This window comes from Furipterus horrens, unplaced genomic scaffold (assembly GCF_987537825.1).
Source record: "Furipterus horrens unplaced genomic scaffold, mFurHor1.1.pri manual_scaffold_1, whole genome shotgun sequence".
Classification (NCBI taxonomy): domain Eukaryota; kingdom Metazoa; phylum Chordata; class Mammalia; order Chiroptera; family Furipteridae; genus Furipterus; species Furipterus horrens.
The window spans coordinates 121,714,023-121,728,210 of NW_028327171.1; the positions used below are offsets into that span (position 1 = coordinate 121,714,023).

At 35.1% G+C, this 14,188-nt stretch overlaps 1 protein-coding gene across 1 annotated transcript in view; it reads right to left on the reverse strand.

Annotated features, from left to right (window-relative positions):
- Positions 1-14,188, reverse strand: part of PTPN4 (protein tyrosine phosphatase non-receptor type 4) — a 290,817-nt gene that overhangs the window by 89,917 nt on the left and 186,712 nt on the right. Inside the window, exons 11-12 of the mRNA XM_090279321.1 lie at positions 9,598-9,661; positions 6,220-6,392 (exon numbers count right to left, since the gene is read on the reverse strand). Of these exons, the coding sequence (XP_090135447.1) occupies positions 6,220-6,392; positions 9,598-9,661 (237 nt within the window). The remainder of the gene's footprint in view (positions 1-6,219; positions 6,393-9,597; positions 9,662-14,188) is intronic.

The following is a 14,188-nucleotide window of genomic DNA, read 5'->3' on the forward strand; positions in this document are numbered from 1 at the left end:
AAAAATTTGCACAGACTGAAAGTGAAGGGGTGGAAAAAAGTATTCCAAGCAAACAGACATGAAAAAAAAAAAGCTGGGGTAGTAATACTTATATCAGACAAAACAGATTTCACAGCAAAGGCAATAAAAAAAGACAAAGAAGGGCATTTCATAATTTTTAAAGGAAAAATCCATCAGGAAGATATAACCCTGGTAAACGTATATGCACCCAACATACGAGCACCCAAGTATATAATGAAAATATTGGAAGACTACAAGAAGGATATCAACAGCAACACACTCATAGTAGGGGACTTTAACACCCCATTGTCAACAATGGACAGACCTTCAAAGGAAAGAACCACCAAGGATATTGAGGCATTGAACAACACTCTAGATCAAATGGACCTAATTGATATAGATAGAACTTTTCACCCCAAAGAAGCAAAATATATATTCTTTTCAAGTGCACATGGAACATTTTCAAAGATAGACCACATGGTAGGACACAAAACAAGCCTCAACAAATACAAGAAAACTAAAATTATATCAAGCAACTTCTCAGACCACAATCTCTTGAAACTAGAAATGAACCTCAAGAAAAAAACTCAGGACATCCAAACTCTAGAGAATGAATAACATGATATTAAATATTGAATGGGTTAACAATGACGTCAAGGAAGAAATAGAAAAGTTTCTGGAAACTAATGATAATAAACACACAACAGCCCAAAACCTATGGGACACAGCAAAAGAGCAAAGTTCATAGGGTAGAAGAATCTCAAATAAAAAAATCATACCCTACAGCTACAAAAACTAGAAGAACAACAACAAACGAAGCCCAGAGCGAGTAGAAGGAAGGAAATCATCAAGATCAGAGCAGAATTAAATGACATAGAGACTAAACAATTCAAAAGATCAATAAAACCAGGAGCTGGTTCTTTGAAGAGATAAACAAAATCAACAAGCCTTTAACCAGGCTCCTCATGAAAAAAAGAGAGAGGACCCAAATAAACAAAATCAGAAACGAAAAAGGAAAAATGACAACTGATACCACAGAAATACAAAGGATTGTATTACTACAAAGAACTATATGGCAAGAAACTTGACAACCTAGATGAAATGGACAATTTCTGGAAACATAGAATCTTCAAAAACTGAATCAAAGCCCTGGCTGCTATGGCTCAGTGGACTGAGCATCGACCTGCAAGCCAAGAGTCGCTGGTTCGATTCCCAATCAGGGCACATGACTAGGTTGCACGTCAGGCCCCCAGTTTGGGGCGTGAGTGAGAGGCAACCACACAGTGATGTTTCTCTTCCCCTCTTTCTCCTTTCCCCTCTCTCTAAAAATAAAATAAATAAACAAAACAAAACAAATAAATAAATAATTAAAAAGAAAAAAAACTGAATCAAGAAGAAGCAGAAAGCTTGCACAGACCAATAACAAAGAGTAAAACTGAAACAGTAATCAAAAAACTCCCAGCACACAAAAGCCCTGGACTGGATGGCTTTCACAGGCAAATTTTACAAAACATTTAGGGCAGAGCTAACTCCTATTCTTCTAAAACTATTCCAAAAAATCCAAGAAGAGGGAAGACTCCCAAACTCTTTCTATGAAGCCAGTATTACCCTAATTCCAAAACCAAGTCAAAACACAACAAAAAGAAAACTAAAGGCCAATAGTGCTGGTGAACATAGATCCTAAAACCCTCAACAAAATATTGGCAAACCGGACCCAGCAACACATTTAGAAGATCATACACCAGGATCAAGTGGAATTCGTCCCAGGGATGCAAGAATGGTTTAATATTCACAAAACAATAAATGTAATACACCACATTAACAAAATGGAAGACAAAAATCACATGATCGCATCAATAAATGCTGAAAAAGCATTTGATAAAGTATAACACCCATTTATGATGAAAACACTCAGCAAAATGGGAATAGAGGGAGCAACTTCAAAATAATAAATGCCATTACGAAAAACTGAAGCCAACATCATACTCAATGGACAAAAACTGAAAGTATTCCCCCTGACATCAGGAACAAGACAACAATGTCCACTCTCTCCACTCCAATTCAACACAGTCTTGGAAGTTCTAGCCATAGCAATCAGACAAGAAAGAGAAATAAAAGGCATCCTAATTGAAAAAGAGAATGTAAAACTGTCATTATTTTCAGATGACATGATAGAATACATAGAAAATCCTATAGTTTCCATGAAAGAACTACTTGACCTAATAAGTGAATTTGGCAAAACAGCAGGATACAAAGTCAATATTAACAAATCAAAGGTATTTCTGTACAGCAGCAATAAAATATTAGGGATAGAAACTATAAAAAAATCCTATTTACTATAGTACAAGAATAATAAAGTACCTAGGAATAAACTTAACCAAAGATATAAAAGACCTGTACTCGGAAAACTACATAACACTGAAGAAAGAAATTAAGGAAGATACAAATAAATGGAAGCATGTACCATGTTCATGGATGGGAAGAATCAACATAATTAAAATGTCCATTCTAACCAAAACAATTTACAGATTCAACGCAATCCCTATTAAAATACCAGTGACATATTTATTCCACAGACCTAAAACAAATACTTCAAAAATTTATATGGAACCAAAAAAGACACTGAATAGCCACAACCATCTTGAGAAAGAAGAACACAGTAGGAGGAATCACAATACGTGACATCAAACTATAGTACAAAGCCACTGTAATCAAAACAGCCTGGTACTGAGATAAGAACAGACATAGAGATCAATGGAACAGAATAGAGAGCCCCGAAATAAACCCAGGTCTACATGGTTAACTAATATTCGACAAAGGGGAAGGAACATAAAATGGAGTGAGAAGAGCCCCTTCAACAAATGGTGCTGGGAGAACTGGATAGTGATGTGCAAAAAACTGAAACTAGACCACCAACTTATACCACACACCAGAATAAACTCAAGATGGATCAAAGTCTTAAATGTAAGCCGTGTCACCATAAAAGTCCTAGAGGAAAACAGAGGCAGGAAAATTTCAGATATTCCACATAGCAATATTTTCACTGATACATCTACTAAGGCAAGGGAAATAAAGGAAAGAATAAACAAATGGGATTACATCAAAGTAAAGAGTTTCTGCTCAGCAAAAGAAAACATCAGCAAGATGAAAAGGAAACCAACCATATGGGAAAACGTATTTGCCAATGATACCTCAGACAAGGGCTTTATCTCCAAAATATGTCAAGAACTTACATGTCTCAACATCAAGAAGACAGCCAGACCAATTAAAAAATGGGCAAAGGACCTGAATAAACACTTCTCCAAGGAGGACATACAGAAGGTCCATAGACACATGAAAGAATGCTCAACATCATTAGCCATCAGAGAGATGCAAATAAAAAACACCGTAAGATACCACCTCACACCAGTCAGAATGGCCATCATCAACAAATCAACAAGTAACAAGTGCTGGCGAGAATGTGGAGAAACGGGAACCCTAGTGCACTGTTGGTGGGAATGCAGACTGCTGCAGCCACTATGGAAAACAATACGAAATTTCCTCAAAAAACTAAAAATGAAACTGCCGTTTGAACCAGCAATTCCAATGTAGGATTATACATGAAGAATCCTGAAACCCCAATTCAAAAGAACCTATGCACCCCTATGTTCATAGCAGCGCTGTTTACAATAGCTAAGTGCTGGAAACAGCCTAAGTGCCCATCTGTAGATATGGAGATTAAAAAATGGTGGTATATTTACACCATGGAATACTATGCAGTAGAAAGAAAGAAGGAACTCCTGCTATTTGCGACAACATGGATGGAACTAGAGAGAATCATGCTTAGCGAAATAAGCCAGGCAATGGAAGAAAAATACCATATGATATCACCTGATACAGGAGACTAATGAACAACACAAACAAATGATCAAAATTGAACAAGGAACAGAATGACGGTTATCAGGGGGAAGTGGGGGAGAGAAGGGAAATAAGTAGAGGTAGGGTTTCGTAAAGGAATTAGTATAAATAACCCATGGACATGGACAACGTGGTGAGGAATGACTGTGGGTGAAGGGGTGGGCTGGGGGCAGGGAGCAATGGGGGAAAGATGGGACAACTGTTAACAGAATAACAATAAAAATAAAATAAAAATAATGTTAACAATAAAATAGCAATAAACATATCTATCAACAATTGAATCTAAAAATGAAAGAAAAAAAGCAGAATAGAAACAGAATCGTATATACAGAGAATATTTTGATTCTTGCCAGATGGGAGTGGGGTTGGGGGGCAGTGAAGGGATTAAGAAGTACAAATTGGTTGTTACAGTATAGTCTTGGGTATGTAAAGTACAGCATAGGGAATATAGTAGCCAAAGAATAAATATGCATGACCCAAGGACAGGGACAACTGTGTAGTGATGGCCTGAGGGAGCTGGTGGGATTCTGGGTTAAGGGGAGCCAAAGGGGGAAAATTAGGACAACTGTAACAGCATAAATAATAAAATATAATTTAAATTAAAAACAAAACAAACAAAAAAACCATTGCTGCTGGGAACATAAAATGGTCCAAACTCCTTTAAAAAAAACAACTGACAGTTTATCCAAAGTTAAAAATACACGTACAACATGATTTTTCCATTCCTCTTCTAGGTGTTTAAATCAAGGGAAATTAAAGCAAACATCTATACTCATAGTTTTTCCCATGAGTATTCTCAGCAGCTTGGTTTGTAATAGTCCAAACTTGGAACAACTCACATGGGAAAATAACCCACTTGATATCCATAAACAAGTGAATGGATAAAGAAATTATAGTACATCTATACAATGGACACTACTACACAATAAAAAGAAATGAACCATCAATATAGGCAACAAAGTGGATCAATTCAAGAATGATTATGCTTTGTAAAAGAGGCCAGACTAAAAAGAATATGTAACTTACATACTTAAATTCACATAAAATCCTGGAAAAACAAACTACTTACAAATATGTATCTATAAAATATATATGAAGCAGACTGGTGGTTGCATGGGGATAAAGAACGGTGGAAAAAGGGGTTAGAGAGAGATCTGTGGGGATATTTTGGATGAATATGCTTGCTATCTTGAATGGTAATGGGTTAATAGAAATATATATATAGCTCCAAACATTAAGTTTAAAACTTTAGATATGGTAGCTTATTGTATGTCAATTATACCTTAAAAAAGCTGTAATATCTGCCAGTACTAGCCCCATTTACCCCTAAGGAAGAGAGTTCTGCTAGGCATAAGTGTAGTCCCTGTATAACAACTCTGTAGGTTGCTTAGTTAGGGATTCAGTTAATTAAAGTAATATGTTTATGGTCTGCACTGTTGTCTCACTGAAGATTTCTTTTGGCTCTGCTAAGATGCAGTACCAATAGATAGTGTTTCTTAAATTTTTCTTGACTTTCACCATTGATCTAATACTCACTCTATTTACCTTTTAATTTGTAAGTACCACCACCTTATTTTTCCCATCTTCCCACTTTTAGGAAGGTTTTAGAGGAGCCACTTACTGGGGTTACTGTTCAATGGTTAAATCTGACTTTGTGTAAGAGCTGTTTTGAACTATTTACAATAAAGGGTTGGACAACACACACATTAAAAAACAGAGTAATAGGCCCTGGGTGGTGTGGCTCAGTGGACTGAGTGCCAGCCTGTGAACTGAAAGGTCACCGGTTGATTTCCAGTCAGCGCACACACCTGGGTTGGGGCCTGATCCCTGATTGGAGGCATGCGAGGCAACCAACTGATGTTTCTCTTGCACACTGATGTTTCTCTCTCTCTCCTTCTCCTTCCCTTTCCCTCTACAAGTAAATAAAATCTTTAAAAGAAAAAAAAAAAAAAGGCAAAGTAACTGTATACTTATGCAGAAGATTGGCTTTTACAAAAAAATAAAATAAAGGTGTCTTAGAACGAAGTTTTCTTGCGAGTATTTAATACAAACAGTGGAAATTATAACATTTCTAGATTATATGTAATTAAATATTGTTGACTTGCTTTAGAAAATAATGAAATGAATAAAGTCAATGTAACAGATTTCTAAAGTCTGGTTATATCACAAGAACCTACAGTTTTCTGCTGATACAGACATGGAGATTTTGATTCAGTAGATATATATGAATAACAATAATTCTATGATTCAATAAAGTGTATCTTTAATTTAAAGGGAAGAAAAGTTTAGCAATACAAGCATTAATGCATAAGCAATACTTACCAGTACCGGAATTTTGAACCTAATGTAAAATAGTGTGCAAAAAAGTTCTTTTGAGATGGAAGTGGTCTGTCCAAACGGAAGAACGTGTGATGTTCTACACATGCTTTCCACAAATTTTTGCATGCTCTGTAATTCACCATATTAAATCCCAACAAGGTTTCTCTAGATTCATGCTGCAAAAAATAATAAAAAGCAGAGAATACCCAGAAAATATTAAGATCTAAAACTCCATTTCATCTATTTTTACAGATAAATATTGTAGCCTTACAAACACAAATCACTCCAAGGTTTTTGTTGTTACCCAATAAAAAAAGCAACAGAATAAATGTAAAGGTTTGCATCAATGGATCTCATTCAGTAATATTACAATTCTTAGGAGTTTTATTTTAGAACATAGTAATAAGTATAAAAATTGATAGATCTTTTTGCAAAATTTACTAGCTATAATTCTGTTTCAAAATACAATCTTGGTCCATAAATTAAACTTTAAGATATATCCTCACATCTTTTAACAATATCTCTAAGCTTATAAATCTAAGTGTTAAATAGATAAAAAAATTCAGCACTTCTAAACATCAATGAAACTCAAAGTTAAAATAAATAGCAAAAAAACAGAAGCATTTCTTTAACTTTTCTCTACTAGTTTAGCAGAAATTACTATTTAAAAAGCTTCACTAAAGTCAGCTACATACAGTGAGGCACACATGTCATAAGTGTACACTCTGATTTTCACACAATGAATACAACCATTTAATCTCCAACCAGATCAAGAAACATATCATTACTAGGACCTCTGAAGTATCCGTGGTCTCCCCTTTCTAGCAGACTACCTTGTCTTTGAACGTTATATACATGAAATCATACATACGTGTCTTCAGGTCTGACTTTTGTTAAATATTATGTTTCTATATTCATCCATATAATCATGAAGCATTAATTCACTCATTGTCATTCTACATAGTATCCTATCATATGAATATATCATTATTTATTTATCCATTTATTGTTGATAGACATTTGATATTTTCAGTTTGGGTGTGTGTAAATATTGCTGCCATGTATATTTCTGCATGTTATCAGATGTTGCATATTTCTACTGTTGAATCATAAGATACGCATGTGTTAAACTTTAGTGAATAATGCCCAACAGTTTTCCAAAATGGTTAGATGCATATATATACTCCCTCCTACCAGAAGTGTGTTCTATATACTCACCACTGATTTACCAATCTTTTCATTACACTATTCTGGCTGTGTGTGTGTGTGTGTGTGTGTGTGTGTGTGTTACATATTCTGTGCCATTTCACTCTCATAATGACATCATTTGATGAATACAGTTCTTAATTTTAACAGAGTCCAAGTTATTAAACGTTTCTTTAAAGGTAGCTATCCTTCTATGTCCTGTTAAAGAAATCTTTGCCCGTCAAAAGGCCATGAAGATATTTTCCATAACAAAATACAGTAAAATGCCCATGTATTAGTATTAAATTACCATGTTAAAAGATAATATGCTTAAAATATCACTTATTGATCACCAGAGAATTCTTAGTTATACTTAAAAAGTTTGCTTTGTATGCACTAATATAGTTACATGTTGTACCACATATCACAAACAATGAAAAATGACAGTGAATGTCTCAGAGTTTGATTGCAGTAATTGTTCTCAGTGGAAGCAAAATCTAAGACACTTTTATGTTTTCGCTTTTTTGACACAACTTCAAAAAGTCTATGTGATTTTGATGTTTTCTCAATTGTATTTGGAATGTAACAAAAACTTCCCACACATATTGTAAACAATAGAAATACAAAACATGGAACTGAGAGATAGATTCTATGAAGTTTGGGTATTTAAAAATAAAGAGATATTTCAGAGAGAAAACATTAACAGGGCATCATTCTGAAGATTATGTCTGTATATATTCTTAAAATCAATTGTTAGTTGACTTTTTGTCACTGATATTACCTAAGGTTAAACACATTCCTAATGATAACCTTACCTCAGACAATGGTTGTAAGGATTAAATGATATGAAAATGATTGGTATATTACCAGGCACATAGGAAGACTGCAGTAAATAGTACTATAATGGGAAGCAAATTAGAAAAGTTGACTTCTTTACTGTTTTCTGTGCATATAAACATTTAAAGTAAAATATTTGTTCTCTAGTTACCAGATAAGACCTGCCATATTTTATTCCTCTAAAGATTTACTGAAACATGTACAAAAACATTCATACATAGCATTAATCATAATAGCTAAAACTTGGAACTGGCAAAATTGTTCACTAACATAAGAATGAATAACTAATTTATGGTATATTCATTTGACAGAATACCTTACAGGAATGGAATAAACTATTGCTATGTGCAATAACATGGATGAATTTCACAATGTTAAAGGAAAGTAAGCAGACAAAAAGAGAATATTCTATAGAATTTCTATTTTTAAAGTTCAAATATAAACAAACTAATCCATGGTGATACAAATGAGAGTAAAATTTACCTTTTGGAAGGGTTAATGACTGCAAGTGGGTATAATAGCCATTAACAATAATACCAGCTTCTGGGGTAGTAGTAATGTTCTACATATTAACATTATATGTCACATACTTATTAAGCACTATACTTAATATCTGTATACTCTTCTATTTCAATAAAAACTCTGTAGAAAAAAACTTCCATATTTTGTGAGCATAAATGATAAATCATTGTGATTTTGATCAGTATCTTCTGATAAAATGCAGCTGATTCAAATACATTTTTACACATACACAATCATCTTGAACTCTGCATTAATTTGTCAAGACCTTTAAGAAATAATTTAAATCAAAGGTTTAAGTTAGTTTAATCTGATAAAATAGAGAAAGAGAAAGCTGCACGATAAAATTCTTTCCGACACTGCATTTTCCATGATAATTTAGTGTATTGTAATTAATATATAAAAAGAACATTACCACTACAAAGAAAAGGAGAAATGTACTATATGTTCATGAACTAGAAACAAACACTCGGGTTCCCTAAAATAAGTTTATATATAAAAAGAAGTGCTATAGACTTAGTAGTAAAAAGAAAAAGGGCATATAAAATGCTGAGTTACTGCGCTCATGAATGGTCCCTAAAGACTGATAATGAACATCATGACTGAGATCAGTTTCTAAGTTTAAGAGATAGTAGAATAGATACCTAGAAGAACTTTAAATCATAACTAGAGAAACACTGGGGAAATAAATACAACTTGTCATAAAATGTGAATTAATTAACTCAGGAGGCAGTTATCAATAGTATTAATAACTTCCACTCACACTAAAAGTTCTGTCATGAATGACTTGTCATTTCTTAAGACTGGATTTATATTAGTAATTATTATATTAATACTCACCAATTCTTTTCTAAGTTGAATAAAAAACTGTTTGCACTTAAATGAAATTTTTACAATCTTCAACCTGGATAAAAAGTAAATGAAGTATATAAAATACTGAATAAAGATGTAAACATTAGCAAATAAAGAAAATAATTCTTTGAAAAGATCAATAAAATTGGTAAGCTTCTAGACAGACTATGAAAAAAAAGGAGTATACAATTACTAATATCAGAAATAAAAAGCAGACATCACTACAAATCCCATTGATATTAAAAGCATAATAAAATAATACTATGAATAACTCTATGTCCACAAATGTGATAATTTCAATGAAATAAACAAATTCTTCGAAAAACACACTCTGCCAAAACTCACATGGGAAGAAATACTTGATCTAAATAGGCCTATACAGTAGACTCCTTTCATCTGCAGAGTATACATCCCAACACTCCAGTGAATGTCTGAAACAGTAGATAATACTGAACCGTACCTATGTTTTTTTTGTTTTTTTTTTTACTATACATACTTACCTTTTCAATTAAAGGAACTAACTTATGGCATATCTTTGGCATATGCAAATTGTCAGCATCATGACTTTCGCATTTTGGAGCCATTATTAAGTAAAATAAGGGTTACTTGAACACAAACACTAAGATCTGACAACTGAGAGTGTCTAAGGGATTAATGGGCAGATAAAGTATACAGAGTGAGGATGGTGAAAAAAGGGATGATTGACATCTCTGGCTGAATGGAGCTGGACAGCTCAAGATTTCATCACCCTACTCAGAATGGCATGCAATTAAAATTTTATGATTTGTTTATTTCTGGAATTTTCCATTTAACATTTTCAGATGATGAGAAACTAAAACTGCGGAAAGCAAAGTATAGATAAGAGGGGAATACTATAGTTATTAAATAAATTTAATAATAACGTTCCAAAAGAAAAAAAGCCACGAAGCTCAGATGTGTTCACTGATGAATTATACCAAATATTCAAGTAAGACATTATACCAATTCTTTACTATCCCTTTTAGAGTAGAGATGCATAAGGAATACTTTCAAAGTCATTCTATGAAGTCAGCATTACGCTAATACCAAAACCAGACAAAGAACTTATAAGAAAACTACAAACAATATTTCTCATAACATTAGGTTCCAAAATCCTCAATAAAATATTATCAAACAGAATTAGCAACGTCCAGGTGGGACTGATCCCAGAAATGCAAGGCTCTTTCAACATTTGAAAATCAGTTAATTATGAAGCCAGCATTATCCTAATTCCAAAACCAGATAAAAACACTACAAAAAGAGACAGACATGCTGTGTCTTCCTCCACAACTAAAAAGAAATACAATTACCTCAAAACAAGAGACAACCAGAAGTTCCAGAAAATCCAGGTGCATGGAAGTCCAACAAACAAAGGTATAAAGAAGAAACACTCATCGAGACAGGTAGAGGGGTGGAGCCAGGGCAGAAAGGACATAATGTGGTGGCAGCAGGAGCGGTGGCAGCAGCAGGCCAGTGGAAAGCACAGTCACATGTTTTAAAAAGTAGGAAGGGACGCCTGGCGAGCACTCCCAGCACCAGCACCAGGATCAGCACCAGCACCAAACCCTCATTGCTTTTGACTGTGCAAACCAGTGGGAATTGGGGCGGAGGAAAAAACTGCTGGTTTCTCAGCAGAGTCAGCTTGTTTAAAGGGCCCCCACGGTCCTAGAATGTCTGCAGGTCCGCCCACTCTGAGAATGACAGCCAGGCACCAGGATCAGCACCAGCACCAAACCCTCATTGCTTTTGACTGTGCAAACCAGTGGGAATTGGGGTGGAGGAAGAAACTGCTGGTTTCTCAGCAGAGTCAGATTCTTTAAAGGGCCCCCATGGTCCTAGAATGTCTGCAGGTCCGCCCACTCTGAGAATGACAGCCAGGGCACAGCTAGGGAGGTGCCAGTCCCATTCGAAGTGGGAGAAGTGCCTGGAACAGGGGCGAGTGCTGAACAAGTGGCAATGTTCATGCTCAGCACCCCCCCCAACAGTGCCACAACATAGTGAAACGGGTTGCCCTGTAGTGACGAATACCTAAGGCTCGGCCCCTTACAACGTAACAGGAGCGACATCTCTGTCTAGGACACAGAGGCAAACACAGGAGCCTGTCAAGATGAGGAGACAGAGAAGTATGGCCCAAAAGGGGGAACAGATCAAGGTACCAGTGGGAGAACTCAGCGACGAGAAGATAGTCGATCTAATAAACGAGGAGATAGCCAACCTAACAGAAGCAGAGTTCAAAACACTGGTGATAAAGATGCTCACAGGCTTCACAGATATGCTTAAGTATGGCAAATGCATAAGGGAAGAAGTGAAGGCTAAATGAAATGAAGAAAAATCCACACAAAACCAATGGTGAAGGGGAGGAAACTGGGGTTCATATCAATGATTTGGAATGTAAGGAAGAAAAAAAATCAACCAGTACAGAATGAGGAAACAAGAATTGAAAAAAATGAGGAGAGGCTTAGGAACCTCTGGGACAACTTTAAACATGCCAATATCCAAACCACAGGGGTGCCAGGAGGAGAAGAGGAAGAGCAAGAAATTGAAAATTTAAGTGAGAAAATAATGAAGAAAAACTCCCCAAATTTAGCGAAGGAAATAGACATACAAGTCCAGGAAGCACAGAGAGTCCCAAACAAGCTAGACCCAAAGAGGAGCACACCAAGGCACATAATCATCAAAATGCCAAAGGTTAAAGATATAGAGAGAATCTTAAAAGCAGCAAGAGAAAAGCAGAGAGTTAGTTACAAAGGGTTGCCTATAAGACTATCAGCTGATTTCTCAAAAGAAACTTTGCAGGCAAGAAGGGATTGGCAAGAAGTATTCAAGAGGATGATAAGCAAGGACCTACAACCAAGATTACTCTATCTAGCAAAGCTATCATTTAGAATGGAAGGGCAGATAAAGTGCTTCCCAGACAAGATAAAGCCAAAGGAGTTAATCATCACCAAGCTATTATATTAAATGTCAAAGGGACTTACTTAAGAAAAAGAAGATCAAAATTATGAAACTAATTATGAAACTAAAATGACAACAAAGTCACAACTATCAACAACTGAACCTAAAAAATAAAAACAAAATCCAACTAAGCAAACCAGAATAGGAACAGAATCATAGGTATGGGGATCATATGGAGGGTTATCAACTGCGAGAGGAAAGGAGGAGAAACCGGGAAATGGTGCAGGGATTAAGAAGCATAATTGGCTGGTACAAAATAGAAAAGTGGAAGTTAAGAACAATATAGGAAAGGGTGAAGCCAAAGAACTTATATGCATGACCCATGGACATGAACTAAGGGGAGTGGAATTGCTGGAGGGAAGAAGGGTACTGGACAGAGGGGATCAAAGGGAAAAAACTGGAACTACTGTAACAACATAATCAATAAAATATACTTAAAAAAATAGACACTACAAAGGAAGAAAATTATAGGTCAATATCCCTGATGAACATATATGCTAAAATCCTCAACAAAATATTAGCGAACTGAATACAGCAATGCACCAAAAAGATCATATACTGTGATCAAGTGGGATTTATTCCAGGAATACAAGGTTGGTACAACATTCAGAAATCAATAAATGTGTTTCACCACATAAAGAAAACGAAGTATAAAAACCACATGATTATATCAATAGATGCAGAAAAAACTTTTGATAAAATCCAGCATCCATTTATGATAAAAATTCTTAGCAAAGCGGGAATAGAGGAAACATATCTAAACAAATAAAGGCCATATATGACTAACCCACTGCATCATACTCAAAGAGCAAAAACTACAAGTGTTTCCTTTAAGAGTGGGAACAACACAGGGATGTCTGCTTTCACCTCTCTTATTCAACATAGTAGTAGAAGTCCTAGCCACAACAATCACAGAAGAAATTAAAGGCATCCAAATTGGAAAGGCAGACTGTCTTTATTTGCAGATAACACGATACTGTACATGGAGAACCCCAAAGATTCCACCAAAAACCTACTAGATCTGATAAATGAATTCAGCAAAGTAGCAGGATACAAACTTAATACCCAGAAATCAGTTGCATTTTTATATGACAGTAATAAACAGAAAGGAAAATAACAAAACAATCTCATTCACAATTGCTTCAAACAAACAAACAAAACAAACAAACAAAAAAGCCTAGGAATAAATCTAACCAGGGATGTAAAAGACCTGTATTAGGAAAATTGTAAGACACTCAAGAAACTGAAGAAGATACAAGTGGAAGCATATATGATGTTCATGGACAGGAAGAATTAACATCATTAAAATATCCACATTACCCAAAGTAATCTAGATTCAATGCAATCCCCATCAAGATTCAAGTGACGTATTTCACATAACTAGAACAAATATTTCAAAAATTTATGTGGAACCACAGAGGGCCCCGCATAGCAACAGCAATCCTGAGAAAGAAGAACAAAGTTGTAGGAATCACACTACCTAATATTAAACTGTACTACAATACAAGGCCATTGTAATCAAAACAGCCAAGTACTGCCATAAAAACAGACAGAGATCAATGGAACAGAACAGAGAGCCTGATAATAAACCCACATCTTTAAAGTC